Source organism: Oncorhynchus kisutch, linkage group LG1 (assembly GCF_002021735.2).
Source record: "Oncorhynchus kisutch isolate 150728-3 linkage group LG1, Okis_V2, whole genome shotgun sequence".
In the NCBI taxonomy this organism is placed as follows: domain Eukaryota; kingdom Metazoa; phylum Chordata; class Actinopteri; order Salmoniformes; family Salmonidae; genus Oncorhynchus; species Oncorhynchus kisutch.
In genome coordinates this window covers 52,765,060-52,780,912 of record NC_034174.2, presented here as the reverse complement: position 1 = coordinate 52,780,912, position 15,853 = coordinate 52,765,060, and the positions used below count along the sequence as shown (strand labels likewise).

The following is a 15,853-nucleotide window of genomic DNA, read 5'->3' as shown; positions in this document are numbered from 1 at the left end:
TGTTTGTAGACATACAACTCATTCTGGGCTTGATGTGATGACGTGAGGGAGGGTTCACTCATTTTTCGAGTGAACTTCCGGAAGTGAATGATGGGATGTAAACGATGGTAGACGACACACCCTCTTCAACATGCATACTGCAAACAGACCAAACTCATCTTGTCTCCTCTTATTATCTCTACCAATCTTTGGATTACTTTCTATTTCTAGAAAGTGTTTTACTGAATTATTCAATGGTGATCTCATCCGTGATGTGATGAATTATAAATAGTAATTATTATTAACTAATTCATATTGTGGTTTCTGTCAGCCGAGAGTCTAAACATGACCGCTTGTGTTACGTCAATCTTTCCTCAGTGAGCGGGAGGACAAATGTAGCCTACATTTTCCAGTTTGGATGATTGTGTTATGCTGTAGCTATTCAGTGAATGTCTGAACATTGCATCCAAAAACAAACGGGTCACATTCACGACATAATTTTGCAAGGACTGTGTTTGTGCAAAATGTTTCTGTGAAAAAACAGTGTGGCCAGCTCAAACGTTGACTGTTGTGTCAATCGATACTGGACGTTCTGAATAAGCGTTCTAATCACAGCCTACGCTGCAGGGACCACTTTAGAATTAGAAAAGTTTTTGGAACCTTTCCCCAGATCTCTGCCACTCACAATCCTGTCTCGGAGCTCTACAGACAATTCCTTCGACCACATGTCTTGTTTTTTGCTCTGATATGCACTGTCAACCGTGGGACCATATATAGACAGGTGCCTTTCCAAATCATGTCCAATCAATTGAATTTACCACAGGTGGAAACAACTTGTAGAAACATCTCAAGGATGATCAATGGAAACAGGATGCACTTGAGCTCCATTTCGAGTCTCATAGCAAAGGGTCTGACTACAAATGTAAATAAGGTATTTCTGTTTTTATTTTTAATACATTTGCTAAAATTCTAAAAGCCTGTTTTCGCTTCGTCCTTATTGGGTATTGTGTGTAGATTGAGGGAAAAAATAATTTAATCAATTTTAGAATAAGGATGTAACATAACAAAATGTGGAAAAAGTGAAGGGGTCTGAATACTTTCTGAATGCACCGTATATGTTGAAGAGGGTAGTAATATCTAACAAGTAATCTAACAATTCCCCAACAACCACCTAATACACACAAATCTAAAGGAGTGAATGAGAATATGTACATATAAGTATATGGATGAGCGATAGCATAGGCAAGGTGCAATAGATGGTATAAAATACAGTATAAACATGTGATATGAGTATTGTAAGATATGTAAATATTATTAAAGTGCCATTGTTTAAAGTGACTAGTGATCCACTTGTTGAAGTGTCCAGTGATTGGGTCTCAATGTAGGCAGCAGCCTCTCTGAGTTAATAATTGCTGTCTAGCAGTCTGATGGCCTTGAGATAGAAGCTGTTTTTCAATCTCTCAGTCCCAGCTTTGATGCACCTGTACTGGGCTCACCTTCTGGATGATATCGGCGTGAACAGGCAGTGGCTCGGTTGGTTGTTGTCCTTGATAATCTTTTTGGTCTTCCTGTGACATTGGGTGCTGTAGGTGTCATGGAGGACAGGTAGTTTTCCCCCAGGGATATGTTGTGCAGACCGCACTACCTTCTGGAGAGCCTTGCGGTTGAGGGCGGTGCAGTTGCCGTGCCAAGCTGTGATGCAGTCCGACATGATGCTCTCGATTGTGCATCTGTAAAAGTTTGTCGGGGTTTTGGGTGACAAGCCAAATTTCTTCAGCCTCGCTGTTGCGCCTTCTTCACCACACTGTCTGTGTGGGTGGACCATTTCAGTTTGTCTGTGGTGTGTACACTCAGGAACTTAAAACTTTCCACCTTCTCCACTGCTGTCCCTTCGATGTGGATAGGGGGGTGCCACTTCTGCTGTTTCCTGAAGTCCACAATCATGTCCTTTGTTTTTTGTTAATGTTGAGTGAGAGCTTGTTTTCCTGACACCACACTACGAGTGCCCTCACCTCCTCCCTGTAGGCTCTTGTCGTTGTTGGTGATCAAGCCCGCTACTGTTGTGTAGTCTGCAAACTTGATGATTGAGTCGGAGGCGTGCATGGCTACGTAGTCATGGGTTAACAGGGAGTACAGGAGAAGGCTGAGCACACACCCTTGTGGAGCCCCAGTGTCGAGGGTCAGCAAAGTGGAGATGATGTTTCCTACCTTCACCACCTGGGGGCAACCAGTCAGAATGTCCGGGACCCAGTTGCACAGGGCGGGTTTGAGACCCAGGGCCTCCAGCTTGATGATGAGCTTGGAAGGTACTATGGTGTTGAATGCTGAGCTGTAGTCAATTGAACATCATTCTTACATAGGTATTCTTTTTGTCCAGATGGGATAGAGCAGTGTGCAGTGTGATGGCTATTGCGTCATCTGTGGACCTGTTTGGGTGGTATGCAAACTGAAGTGGGTGGCCGGTAAGGTGGCGGTGATATGATCCTTGACTCTAGCCTCTCAAAGCACTTCATGATGACAGAAGTGAGTGCTACGGGGCGGTAGTCATTTAGTGCAGTTATCTTTGCCTTCTTGGGTACAGAAACAATGGTAGCCATCTTGAACCATGTGGGGACAACAGACTGGGTTGGGAGCGATTGAATATGTCCGTAAACACACCAGCCAGCTTGTCTGCGCATGCTCTGAGGACGCGGCTAGGGATGCTGTCTGGGCCAGCATCCTTGCGAGGGTAAACACGTTTAAATGTTTTACTCACAGCCATGGAGAAGGAGAGGGGGGGGCAGTCTTTGTTAGCGAGCCGCGATGGTGGCACTGTATTATCCTCAAAGCGGGCAAAGAATGTGATTAGTTTGTCTGGAAGCATGACGCCGGTGTCCATGACGTGGCTGTTTTTGTAGTCCGTGATTTCCTGTAGACCCTGCCACATACGTCTCCTGTCTGAGCCATTGAATTGCGACTCCACCTTGTCCCTGTACCGGCATTTCGCTTGTTTGATTGCCTTGCGGAGAGAATAACACCACTGTTTATATTCAACCATATTTCCAGACCTCTTTACATGGTTAAATTCGGTGGATCGCGCTTTCAGTTTTGTGTAAATTCCGCCTCCCATCCACGGTTTCTGGTTAGGGTAGGTTTTAATAGTCACGGTGGGTACAATATCTCCAATGCACTTAATTAGAAACGCACTCACCGAGTCAGTGTATAGGTCAATGTTGTTCTCTGTGGATGATCGGAACATATTCCAGTCTGTGTGATCAAAACAGTCTTGAAGCGTGGCTTCCGATTGGTCAGACCAACGTTGAATGGTTCTCGTCACTGATACATCCTGTTTGAGTTTCTCCTATAAGACGGTACAAGCAAGATGGCGTCGTGGTCGGATTTGCGGAAGGGAGGTTGGGGGAGGGCTTTGTATGCATCACTGAAGTTAGAGTAGCAGTGGTCGAGAGTATTAGCCCTGCATGTCGTGCAATCAATATGCTGATAGAATTTAGGTAGCATTGTTCTCAAATTTGCTTTGTTAAAATCGCCAGCTACAATAAATGCAGCCTCCAAATATATAGTTTCCAGTTTACATAGAGTCCAGTGAAGTTCCTTGAGCGCCGTCTTGGTGCTTAAGGGGGAATGTGCACAACTGTGACTATAACTGCCGAGAATTCTCTTGGAAGGTATAATGCCCAGCCTTTGATTGTAAGGAATTCTAGATCTGGTGAGCAGAAGGACTTAAGTTCCTGTATGTTGTTATGATTACCCCATTAGTCGTTAATCATAAAGCATACACCCCCGCCCTTCCTCTTCCCAGAGAGGTGTTTATCTCCGTCGGCGCGATGCATGGAGAAGCCCGATGGCTGAACCGATTCCGACAACCCAGAGCCATGTTTCTGTGAAACAAGAGAATGTTACAATCTCTGATTCCTCTCTGGAAGGCAACCCTTGCTCGAATTTCGTCTACCTTGTTGTCAAGAGACTGGACATTGGCGAGTAGTATACTCAGGAGCGGTGAGCAATGTGCACATCTACGGAGCCTGACCAGGAGGGCACTCGGTCTGCCCCTTCTGTGGCGCCATTGTTTTGGGTCGGCTACTGGGATTAGATCCATTGTCCCTGGGTGGTGGTCTGAACAGAAGATCCGCTTCGTGAAAGTTGTATTCCGGTCATAATGTTGGTAAGACTTAAGATTTCCTGGGACAACAATGTAAGAAATAATACATAAAACAACTAAATACTGCATCGTTTCCTAAGAATTCGAAGCGAGGCGACCATCTCTGTCGGCGCCAGTTATAGTTACAAAAAATAAGCTGGTCACAGATGCTTCACGGTTGGGATGTTGTTCTTCGGCTGGCAAGCCTCCCCCTTTATCCTCCAAACATAATGATGGTCATTATGGCCAAACAGTTCTATTTTGTTTCATCAGACCGGAGGAAATTTCTTCAAAAAGTATGATCTTTGTCCCCATGTGCAGTTGCAAACCGTAGTCTGGCTTTTTTATGGTGGTTTTTGAGCAGTGGCTTCTTCCTTGCTGAGCGGCCTTTCAGGTTATGTCGATATAGGACTCGTTTTACTGTTGTTTTCTGAGGTCGTGCATGATTTCTTTTGATTTTCCCATGATGTCAAGCAAAGAGGCACTGAGTTTGAAGGTAGGCCTTGAAATACAACCACAGGTACACCTCCAATTGACTCAAATGATGTCGATCAGAAGCTTCTAAAGCCATGACATAATTTTCTGGAATTCTTCAAGATGTTTAAAGGCACGGTCAACCTAGTGTATGTAAACTTCTGACCTACTGGAATTGTGATACAGTGAATTATAAGTGAAATAACCTGTCTGTAAACAATTGTTGGAAAAATTATTTGTGTCATGCACAAAGTAGATGTCCTAGACGACTTGCCAAAACTGTAGTTTGTTAACAAGAAATTTGCGGAGTGGTTGAAAAAAACGAGTTTTAATGACTCCAACCTAAGTGTATGTAAACTTCTGACATCGACTGTATTTGTTTATAGCATTTGTTAATATTATGCCATTATGCCATGGCTTTGATGCCTCTTGATTGAGTATTGCTCTGTTCAAGTGGAATGTGATTTGGCTGTGATCTGATAGGGGTGTCAGTGGGCTGACTGCGAAAGCTCTGAGAGATTCTGGGTTGATGATCAGTGATAAAGTAGTCTGCAGGACTACTGCCAAGTGATGAGCTGTAGGTGTGACTACCATAAGAGTCCCCTCGAAGCCTACCATTGACGATGTACAGACCCAGCGTGCGGCAGAGCTGCAGGAGTTATGACCCGTTTTTGTTGGTTGTTTTGTCATAGTTGTGTCTAGAAGGGCATATTTGGTAGGGAATGCTGTCACCTCCAGGTAGGTGTTTGTCCCCCTGTGTGCTAAGAGTATCAGGTTCTTGTCCAGTTCTAGTATTTAGGTCGCCACGGACTAGTACATGTCCCTGGGCCTGGAAATGGTTGATCTCCCCCTCTAGGATGGAGAAGCTGTCATCGTTAAAGTATGGGGGTTCTATTGGCGTGTAGGTAGCACACATGAGGACATTTTTCCTTATTAATTTCTAGGCAGATGTAAAATGTTCCTGTTATGACTAATTTAATAGAGTGGGTTAGGTCTGATCTATACCAAATTAGCATACCCCCAGAGTCTCTTCCCTGTTTCACACCAGGTTGTGTGGGGGATGGGACTACCAGCTCTCTGTAACCTAGAGGGCAACCAGTGGCTCCCTCTCCTCTATACCATGTTTCTTGTAGGATGACAATGTCTGTATTTCCACTTTATTTGATGAAGTCTGGGTTCCTGCTCTCTCTTTAATTAAAGCCATCAGCTGTGTTCTTTTGCTACAATATCATGTCAGGGATATCAGCACATCACAAAGAGCCTCCTTAGAATAACAAAGAGTGTGCCCGGCTCAGTTTACTGCCATCCTACACCTCCTACCTTCCCTCAGTTCCCCATCCCACCTCTCTCTCTCCATCTCTCCCTGTCATTCTTTCTCTCCATCTCTCTCCATCTCTCCCTGTCATTCTCTCTCTCCATCTCTCCCTGTCATTCTCGCTCTCTCTCTCCCTCCATCTCTCTCCCTCCATCTCTCTCTCTCTCTCTCTCTCTCTCTCTCTCTCTCTCTCTCTCTCCATCTCTCTCTCTCCCTGTCATTCTCTCTCTCCATCTCTCTCTCTCTCTCTCCCCGTCATTCTCTCTCTCCATCTCTCTCTCTCTCTCCATCTCTCTCTCTCCCTGTCATTCTCTCTCTCCATCTCTCTCTCTCTCTCTCTCTCTCTCTCTCTCTCTCTCTCTCTCTCTCTCTCTCTCTCTCTCTCTCTCCCTGTCGTCCTCTCTCTCTCTCTCTCTCTCTCTCTCTCTCTCTCTCTCTCTCCCTGTCGTCCTCTCTCTCCCTGTCGTCCTCTCTCTCCCTCTCTCCCTGTCGTCCTCTCTCTCCCTCTCTCCCTGTCATTCTCTCTCCATCTCTCCCTGTCATTCTCCCTCTCCATCTCTCTCTCTCTCTCTCTCTCTCTCTCTCTCTCTCCCTGTCGTCCTCTCTCTCTCTCTCTCTCTCTCTCTCTCTCTCTCTCTCTCTCTCTCTGTCTCTCTCTCCCTGTCGTCCTCTCTCTCTCTCCCTGTCGTCCTCTCTCTCCCTCTCTCCCTGTCGTCCTCTCTCTCCCTCTCTCCCTGTCATTATCTCTCTGTCTCTCTCTCTTTCTCCCTTTCATTCTCTCTCTCCATCTCTCTCCATCTCTCCCTGTCAGTCTCTCTCTCCCCATCTCTCTCCATCTCTCCCTGTCATTCTCTCTCTCCCTGTCATTCTCTCTCTCCCTGTCATTCTCTCTCTCCATCTCTCTCCTTTGCTGTTGGTGTCCTTCTCTTGTTCACATGGATGCTAATTTCTACCCGAGTTAAGTGTGCGTAAAGGGAACGTAATTCCCTTTTTGTGCACCTTTCTCTCCATGTGAATTCTGAGCTTGCACTTAAGTATGAAAATAGCATGCTATTACTCACCCGCTATTAGTTTGGTTTGGATATCAAATAAAGGAAGGTATGGCGGAGGTGTGTCTACAGATACGCCGTATTCTGACCTTGACTTAATTCCACCACCTTAACGCACAATGAAATGATGAAGAAGGTTGAGCAACCTGTCTGTTCCAAATGGAACCACATCTTACTTTCTTTTTCCCGATAGAGGTAAAAGCATTCTCCCTGCAATGTAATTTATAAAAAGATAAGGGCTATTGATAAGAGCTATGTAAATTAGTAAGCCGTTTAGATAAGGGGATTGTAAATATAAAGGACAATTGTTTTATTTATTTCACCTTATGATCTCTGGAGACAAATGTGAAACCAGTCACGTGGTAGCAAACTGAAGCATATCAACATATCACCTTTTCCACAGTGAAGTTTATGAAATGTTGGCCTCTTAACTTGCAGATATGAAATGTGGAGACCCAAGCTATTAGGCTTCTGTAGCCATGTGCAAATGACAGTATAGTGCCAAACCTACCGAGTTGATTTATGATTTCTAGAATTATATGCCCAGACTTTTCACAGTATTTTTTTTACAATTTGTTCCATGTTAAATATTAGCCACTATCGTTAGCCAGTCATTAATACCAACATATATTTATAACTGTCACTTTAGTCTTAGTTCCTTACATTTTGCATTATTCCATTACATCGTTAGTTCACCTTTCTTTCCTCTTGTCATGTTTGTGTGGTTGTTCCTGAGGATCGCTAGCAATAGTGGATCATATTAGGCTAACGTTGTGCAATAATTTGGAACATGTAACCTATTTGACTCATTATTTAATGCAGACCATAAGTAGCAGTTTAAACCTGTAGCCTGGCCCACGTTTCACAACGACTGGACAGTTCCATGATTAGTGAGAATTAGGATAGATTTAGAGGACTACTGATCAACCCCTATTGTACACATTTGTCACATTCCAATATATCATGGATTAAACTGTTTTTATATGGCAACTTTCAGGACAAATCGAACCACTGTATTTTTTTATTCACCAATATATTTCATGCATAAAGGCTCACCAAATCGTTTTTAAAATTCATGAATACTTTCCTAACCCTAAATAATATACAGGATCAGAGTATATATAAATGAACCGATTGGTACTGAAAAGGAGACGAATATACTAGTGATGCACCGATATGACATTTTTGGCCGATACCGATATCCAATATTTTCCTAACCAATAACCGATATTTAAAAAAATTGCGGCCTTTTAAGCATTCTAGTACAGTTAAATTGTTAACACACACACATGGATGCAGCGGTCTAAGGCACTGCATTTCAGTGCAAGAAGCATCACTACAGTCCCTGGTTCGAATCCAGGCTGTATCACATCCGGCTGTGATTGGAGTCCCCCATCTATCTTCAGAGTTCGTAGAGTTTGGTGATGTCACGCCCTGGTCTTAGTATTTTGTGTTTTCTTTCTTATTTTGGTCAGGCCAGGGTGTGACATGGGTTATTTATGTGGTGTGTTTTGTCTTGGGGTTTTTTGTAGGTCATGGGATTGTGGTTAGTGGGGTTGTCTAGAATAGTCTATGGCTGCCTGGAGTGGTTCTCAATCAGAGGCAGGTGTTTATCGTTGTCTCTGATTGGGAACCATATTTAGGCAGCCATATTCTTTGAGTGTTTCGTGGGTGATTGTTCCTGTCTCAGTGTTTGTTTGCACCAGATAAGGTGGTTTAGGTTTTCCACGTTTATTGTTTTTTTCTATTCAGTTGTTCATGTGTACTATTTCGTATTAAAAGAACCATGGACACTTACCATGCCGCATATTGGTCCTCCGATCCTTTTCGCCTCTCCTCTTCGGAAGAAGAACTAAATCAGTCTAACAGGTGACCTAACCTGGACATGCTTAACACCCTGGCCGTCCTACAATCTAAGCTAGATGCCCTCAATCTCACACAAATTAACATGGAACGTACCAGGTACAATCCTAAATCTGTAACTATGGCCACCCTCTTAGATATCATCCTGACCAACTTGCCCTCTAAATACAACTCTGCTGTCTTCAACCAGGATCTCAGCGATCACTGCCTCATTGCCTGCATGCGTAATGCTTCCGCGGTCAAACGACCACCCCTCATCACTGTCAAACGCTCACTCAGGTATCCTGGAAAGATATTGACCTCATCCCGTCAGTAGAGGATGTCTGGTTGCTCTTCAAAAGTGCTATTCTCTCCATCTTAAATAAGCTTTCCCCATTCAGAAAAATGTAGAACTAAGAACAGATATAGCCCTTGGTTCACCCCAGATTTGACTGCCCTTGACTAGCACAAAACATCCTGTGGCGTTCTGAATTAGCATCGAATAGCCCCTGCGATATGCAACTTTTCAGGAAAGTCAGAAACCAATATACTCAATATACATACTCAGTTAGGAAAGCTAAGGCTAGCTTTTTCAAACAGAAATTTGCTTCCTGTAGCACTAATTCCATAAGTTCTGGAACACTATAAAGTCCATGGAGAATAAGAGCACCTCCTCCCAGCTGTCCACTGCACTGAGGATAGGAAACACTGTCACCACTGATAAATCTATGATACTCGATTTCAATAAGCATTTTTCCACAGCTGGCCATGCTTCCCACCTGGCTACCCATCACCCTGGACAACATCTCAGCATCCCCTGCACCAACTTGCCCAAACCCCCTCTGCCGCTTCTCCTTCACCCAAATCCAGACAGCTGATGTTCTGCAAAATCTGGATCCATACAAATCACCTGGGCTCTCTTTCTAAAATTATCTGCCGAAATTGTTCAACCCCTATTTACTAGACTGTTCAACCTCTCTTTCATATCATCTGAGATCCCCAAAGTTTGGAAAGCTGCTGCGGTCATCCCCCTTTTCAAAGGAGGAGACACTCTAGACCCAAACTGTTACAGACCCATATCTATCCTACCCTGCCTTTCTAAAATCTTTGAAAGCCAAGTTAATAAACAGATCACCGACCATTTCGAATCCCACCGTACCTTCTCCGCTATGCAATCTGGTTTCCGTGCTGGTAATGGGTGCACCTCAGCCACGCTCAAGGTCCTAAACAATATCATAACCGCCATCGATAAAAGACAGTACTGTGCAGATATCTTCATCGACCTAGCCAAGGCTTTCGACTCTGTCAATCACCACATTCTTATTGGCAGACTCAATAGCCTTGGCTTCTCAAATGACTGCCTCACCTGGTTCACCAACTACTTCTCAGAGTTCAGTGTGTCAAATCGGAGGGCCTGTTGTCTGGACTTCTGGCAGTCTGTATGGGGGTACCACAGGGTTCAATTCTCAGCACGACTCTTTTCTCTGTATATATCAATGATCGCTCTTGCTGCTGGTGATTCTCTGATCCACCTCTACGCAGACGACACCATTCTGTATAGATTTGGCCCTTCTTTGGACACTGTTAACAAACCTCCAAACGAGCTTCAACACCATACAACACTCCTTCCGTGGCCTCCAACTGCTTTTAATCGCTAGTAAAACTAAGTGCGTGCTCATCAACCGATTGCTGTCCGCACCCTCCTGCCCGCCTAGCATCACCACTCTGGACGGTTCTGACCTAGAATATGTGGACAACTACAAATACCTAATTTTCTGGTTAGACTGTAAACTCTCCTTCCAGACTCACATTAAGCATCTCCAATCCAAAATTAAATCTAGAATTAGCTTCCTATTTCACAACAAAGCCTCCTTCACCCATGCCGCCAAACATACCCTCGTAAAACTGACCATCCTACCGATCCTCGACTTCGGCGATGTCATTTACAAAATAGCCCCCAACACTCTACTCAGCAAACTGGATGTAGTCTATCACAGTGCCATCTGTTTTGTCACCAAAGCCCTATATACTACCCACCACTGCGACCTGTATGCTCTCGTTGGCTGGCCCTCACTACATATCCATCACCAAACCCACTGGCTCCAGGTCATCTATAAGTCTTTGCTAGGTAAAGCACCGCCTTATCTCAGCTCACTGGTCACCATAGCAACACCCACCCACAGCATGCGCTCCAGCAGGTATATTGCACTGGTCATCCCCAAAGCCAACACTTACTTTGGCCGCCTTTCCTTCCAGTTCTCTGCTGCCATTGACTGAAATTAATTGCAAAAATCTCTGAAGCTGGAGTCTTATATCTCCCTCTCTAACTTTAAACATCAGTTGTCAGAGCAGCTTACTGCTGTACCTGTACACAGCCAATCTGTAAATAGCTCACCCAACTATCTAATCCCCTCTTGCTCTTTTGCACCCCAGTATCTCTACTTGCACATCATCACCCGCACATCTATCACTCCAGTCTAATGCTAAATTGTAATTATTTTTCGCCTCTGTCCTATTTATTGCCTACCTCCCTACTCTTCTACATTTGCACACACTGTACATAGATTTTTCTATTTTTCTTTTATTTTGTGTTGTTGACTGTACGTTTGTTTATGTGTAACTCTGTTGTTGTTTTTGTCGCACTGCTTTGCTTTATCTTGGCCAGATCACAGTTGTTAATGAGAACTTGTTCTCAACTGGCCTACCTGGTTAAATAGAGGTGAAAAAAAGATATAATTAAAGAATAAAGGTGACACACCACACTGACCAAAATTTTATTTTGTGGCATTTACATATGTCCCCATTTCCAGTAAAACATAATCAAACCTATTTCTTTCACTTACTTGCTGTGCTGTTTTGTTGTTCAGTCGTTTCATTCTCAACCAGGATTTCTACAGAACACCTTTTGGGTCTTTGCTATCAAAAAAGATACATGTCAAATAACACTATTTGACGTGTCAAATAACACAACATAAACTGTTTCAGTAGCTATAGTTAGCTAGCTAACTATATAGCTAGGTGTCATCTAAAATAACCCTAATTTATGAGACAGTTCTTATTTGATTTATGGTGGTCGGACCCATCTATGTGAAGCTAGCAATAAGGATTAGCCACAATAGTGGACTTTGCGGTTAGCCTTCAAAATAAAAGTATTCTACTATTTGAATTAATTTTCATCACTGCCAATGACATACTTTTATTTTGAAGGCAGACCGCAAATTCCACTATTGTGCCTAATCCTTATTGTGGCTAGCTTCACAACACATAACCCGCTCTGGTCGAGCCTCACTAGCCAGATGAAGCTAGCTGGCTGCTTATAACGTTAGCTTTTGGCAACCAAGCTAATAATAACTCATAAGGACTCATAAATCATTGCTATGAATAATGAAAATGACTGCAGTTTCTACTTGTCATTATTTTCAGGTTGGTTGTATTGGTGCTAGCTAGGTACCAAGCTAAAGCTAGCTACCCCAGAAGTTGCGGTCGAACAAATTATGCTTTATTACCAATGCGGTATTGTAAACACATCGTTTGTGGCCGGTGTTTGCTTGTTTGCAGACTATTACTGTGTAACTCCGGTAGGGCAACATCTGAAAAATAGCGCACTTGGTAGTGTCGGCGAAAGCCAACATCACCTACTACAAAGAACAATTGATTGTCAAGGGCAATGAATTCCATTTTCTTAGCTTTAATAGATTTCACCTTTTGAGTTGTCTCGCTGAAAATGTCTTACTTTTTCAAATGACTGCTCGACATGTTGACTGCTCGATCCACACAGCAGACATTGTGTGGGCTAGGTTAGGAATGCTGTGTTGCACGTGTAGTGCAACATTTTACGTGGCGTTATTACGTGATGTTATATAGGTATGCACGGTATCTTTGACATCGGCTTTTAACATCGGCGTTACACTAGACATCGTTCAACTAGTTCACCGATATATCGTGCATCCCTGGAATATATGTGTATTTGGATGGTTTTCTTTCATTGATCCCTATTCTGAACCCCTCTATATATTCTGAGTCTTTCGAGAAAATTCGAATTAAAGTTACACCGTATTTAAAGGGATGACTTTAGATACATGTACTGAAAACCCTATTGAATGAAAACTTCATGAGAAAATCTGTTGATCAGCAAGTGGGAGGGTTTTCAGGGGTTGAATTCAATTTATTCAGTGTGCGCAAGTTGCTGCACCTGCAAAGCCTGTTATGCACCTGCATAAAGTAAGTCTGAATACCAACTATTGAAACGTGTAAAAAGGAAATAGATTTCCTAAGTCTGAATCGGGCCCATGATGAACCCCATTTTCAAACCCCCAAAAACTTTTCCATATAGAGTAAACTTTTCAACTTCTCTCTCCCCCTTCTTTCTCTCTCTTACCCTCCCTTCCCTCTCCTGCAGCAACTGGACCTCCACTCCTGTCCCAAGACCATGGTGTTCATCATCCACTCCTTCCTCTCCGCTAAGGTCAAGCGGCTAGGCTTGTTAGCATGATAACATTTTAACCTCCCCACCCACCCTGAAAAACCACCGAACCACCCATGCGTATTTACACGCAGACACGACTAACGTTAGGAGGATGTGACGTCACTGCAGAGGATATGATGTCACGGCTCTGTTTCAAACCTCACCAAACTCTTACCAAGGGCCACCGTTGGTCAGAATCAAAGTGGAAAGCGAGTGGATTGAAGATATACTGTACATGCAATAATGATGCTTTCAAAGGTCCTTATCAGTCGTAAGGGCAACATCTGTCCTAAGAGGATATTAACTTACGAGAGCCAAACTTACACTTATGACAGCCTACATAGCACTGTTGCCAAGCTCAAGGGGCTAAATGTTTGAATTGTATTTGATTGTTTCATGGGTCATAGCATGTCCATTGTCATAAGTGATAAGTCAATTGATATAACCTCTCACAAGTGGTTATAACAGGCACCATTGATTTTACAACGGCTTCAAAAAAAGTTACACAATTTAAAACTGTTACATGCACTGTTGACTGATCGTGTTGAACTATTCAGAGGGTTTACTGTTTTGCCATAACATTTTTTGAGAAACATTATTTTATGTCTGCTTTTAGAGCAGTTTTCCAAGTACTGATTCAGATACATTTTGAGTGCAGCGAAAAACCTTTTGACTCTGCATTTCTTTAGTAGGTTCATAAATGTTTCCCGTAACCAATATCAACATGAAGATAACTTAAAATGTGCTTTCTGACATATTGGTTAACACCTAAATCCAGACATTTTAGATACAGGCACCAAACGGATTGTTGCCACTGTAATTTCACTTAACAAAAAGCTCCACCCTCCAACTAACTGAAATGACTTTATGCATAAGATTACTATGCATTTATAGATACAGTATATACAGAATTTGACGCGTTATCATTTCTGTCGATGGAGTGCACACTACGACCCCTTTTTGATTTAGGAAGTTGTCCCTCAAAACTAGATCCTTTTCAGTTTGAGGAAAGATCGATGGAATGGTTCTCCCATAGGTATAACCAGCCATATAGGTGTATGTAACTGTATAGTATACGTATATGTATGTATTTGGCTCTGGGTATAACATTATCAATGAATACATTGAAAGTGTTTCCTATTAAAAGAGTTATCAGAGTATATGCTACAGGTACTGAGTTGTGTTATATTTAAACCTTTTTAAGTCCTTACAAAGCGAGTTGAATACACATTATGTTCTCTTCTTAACAACTACAGCCAAAATCGCTGATGCATTTGAAAGATATAGGCTTGTTGGGGACTCGTGATGCAGTTTTTATACAGTGTTAGTCCTTTTGTTAGGAGTGTGTATTTACAGAAGTCAAACCAACTTAAAATGAACAGAAATGGGGTCTATAGTTTACATGACCATGTATGTGTTCAATTACCCCCATTTCTTTTGTGTCGACAGACTATTCACTACCCGTGGCCTTCGCTCTACAATGCTAAACAAACCTATATTAATATATATTTCAAACTAAAACTTGTTTGCTTTCAATAAGAAACATTTCTTGTATATTCTTATTTAAACAAAAAGGTGTGCCTTGCAGGGTTGTTTGTATATAAAAGTGTAATAAACTTTGATTGTTAACTTTTACAGGGTTTTATTGGTAGATCTCTAGGTATCAGTTTGATTAACAAGCTGCGTATGTAATAGGGACCCCGCCCACAAAAGTGCAGTAACTGGAGTGTACTGTGTTATTTTGGAAGCTTTGCTTTCCTAATAACTTCAGTGTGCTTGCAGTTGAAGTATAACTGGGTCATTCCATGAATAGCGTACGTTCTGCTTCCCTTTGATATTTTAAGTAGACATTTTTTCACAGATATTTAAGCCTGTTATGTTAAGTGAAGGGCCCTTTAATATAGACCATATGGAACATTTTTTTTCAATCGGACATTTTTTTTCAATCTGACTTTGCTAATGTGCCAAATATCTGCATTCCTCGTCATGTTTTTCAGACTTCTAGGAACATTTTAACCCACTTAATTGGCACTTACTATAATCTTCTTCTTTTTTTTTTTTTACCCCTTGAGTTAGGAAAACATGTTTTTTTATGAAGTTGAACATGTGTTCTTTATGACAGAATGTTACAATTAGGTGAAATTAATAGTTTTTTTGGACCAAGTTTCATTACCCGAAAGGTACTCTATTGGTGGATTCTACTGCATTGTACTGTAGTTAAACTTCCTCTAACTGCAGTTATATACTGCAAATTAAGCATACTGCACAGAAAAACAGTGTTATTTTGGACACAGTACATGCAGTATAGTGTACTGCAGTTATACTGCACTGTAACTGCAATCTTCTTTCGTAAAAGGAACGTACGGGCAACCCAGGCTGGGAACCCCAGTCCACTTCATACCCACAAAGCAACATTTTGACATACCATCAAATGAACGATCAACATCGTCCTCATTGGATGGCCATGGCTTCTTTCTCTTCCAAAAATGTACCATGGTAGTACATAGAGCCAAAAAGAGCTGGGAGATAGGGACAAAAAGAGCTGGGAGATAGGGACAATAATCCATAATGCGATAAATTGCCTGGATTGA

General features: G+C 42.4%; 1 protein-coding gene across 1 annotated transcript in view; it reads left to right on the top strand.

Annotated features, from left to right (window-relative positions):
• Positions 1–14,897, top strand: part of LOC109891358 (alpha-1-syntrophin-like) — a 77,958-nt gene extending 63,061 nt beyond the window's left edge. The window contains exon 8 of the mRNA XM_020483837.2: positions 13,197–14,897. Within this exon, the coding sequence (XP_020339426.1) occupies positions 13,197–13,289 (93 nt within the window). The 3' untranslated portion in view covers positions 13,290–14,897. The remainder of the gene's footprint in view (positions 1–13,196) is intronic.
• Positions 14,898–15,853: the final 956 nt, after the last annotated feature.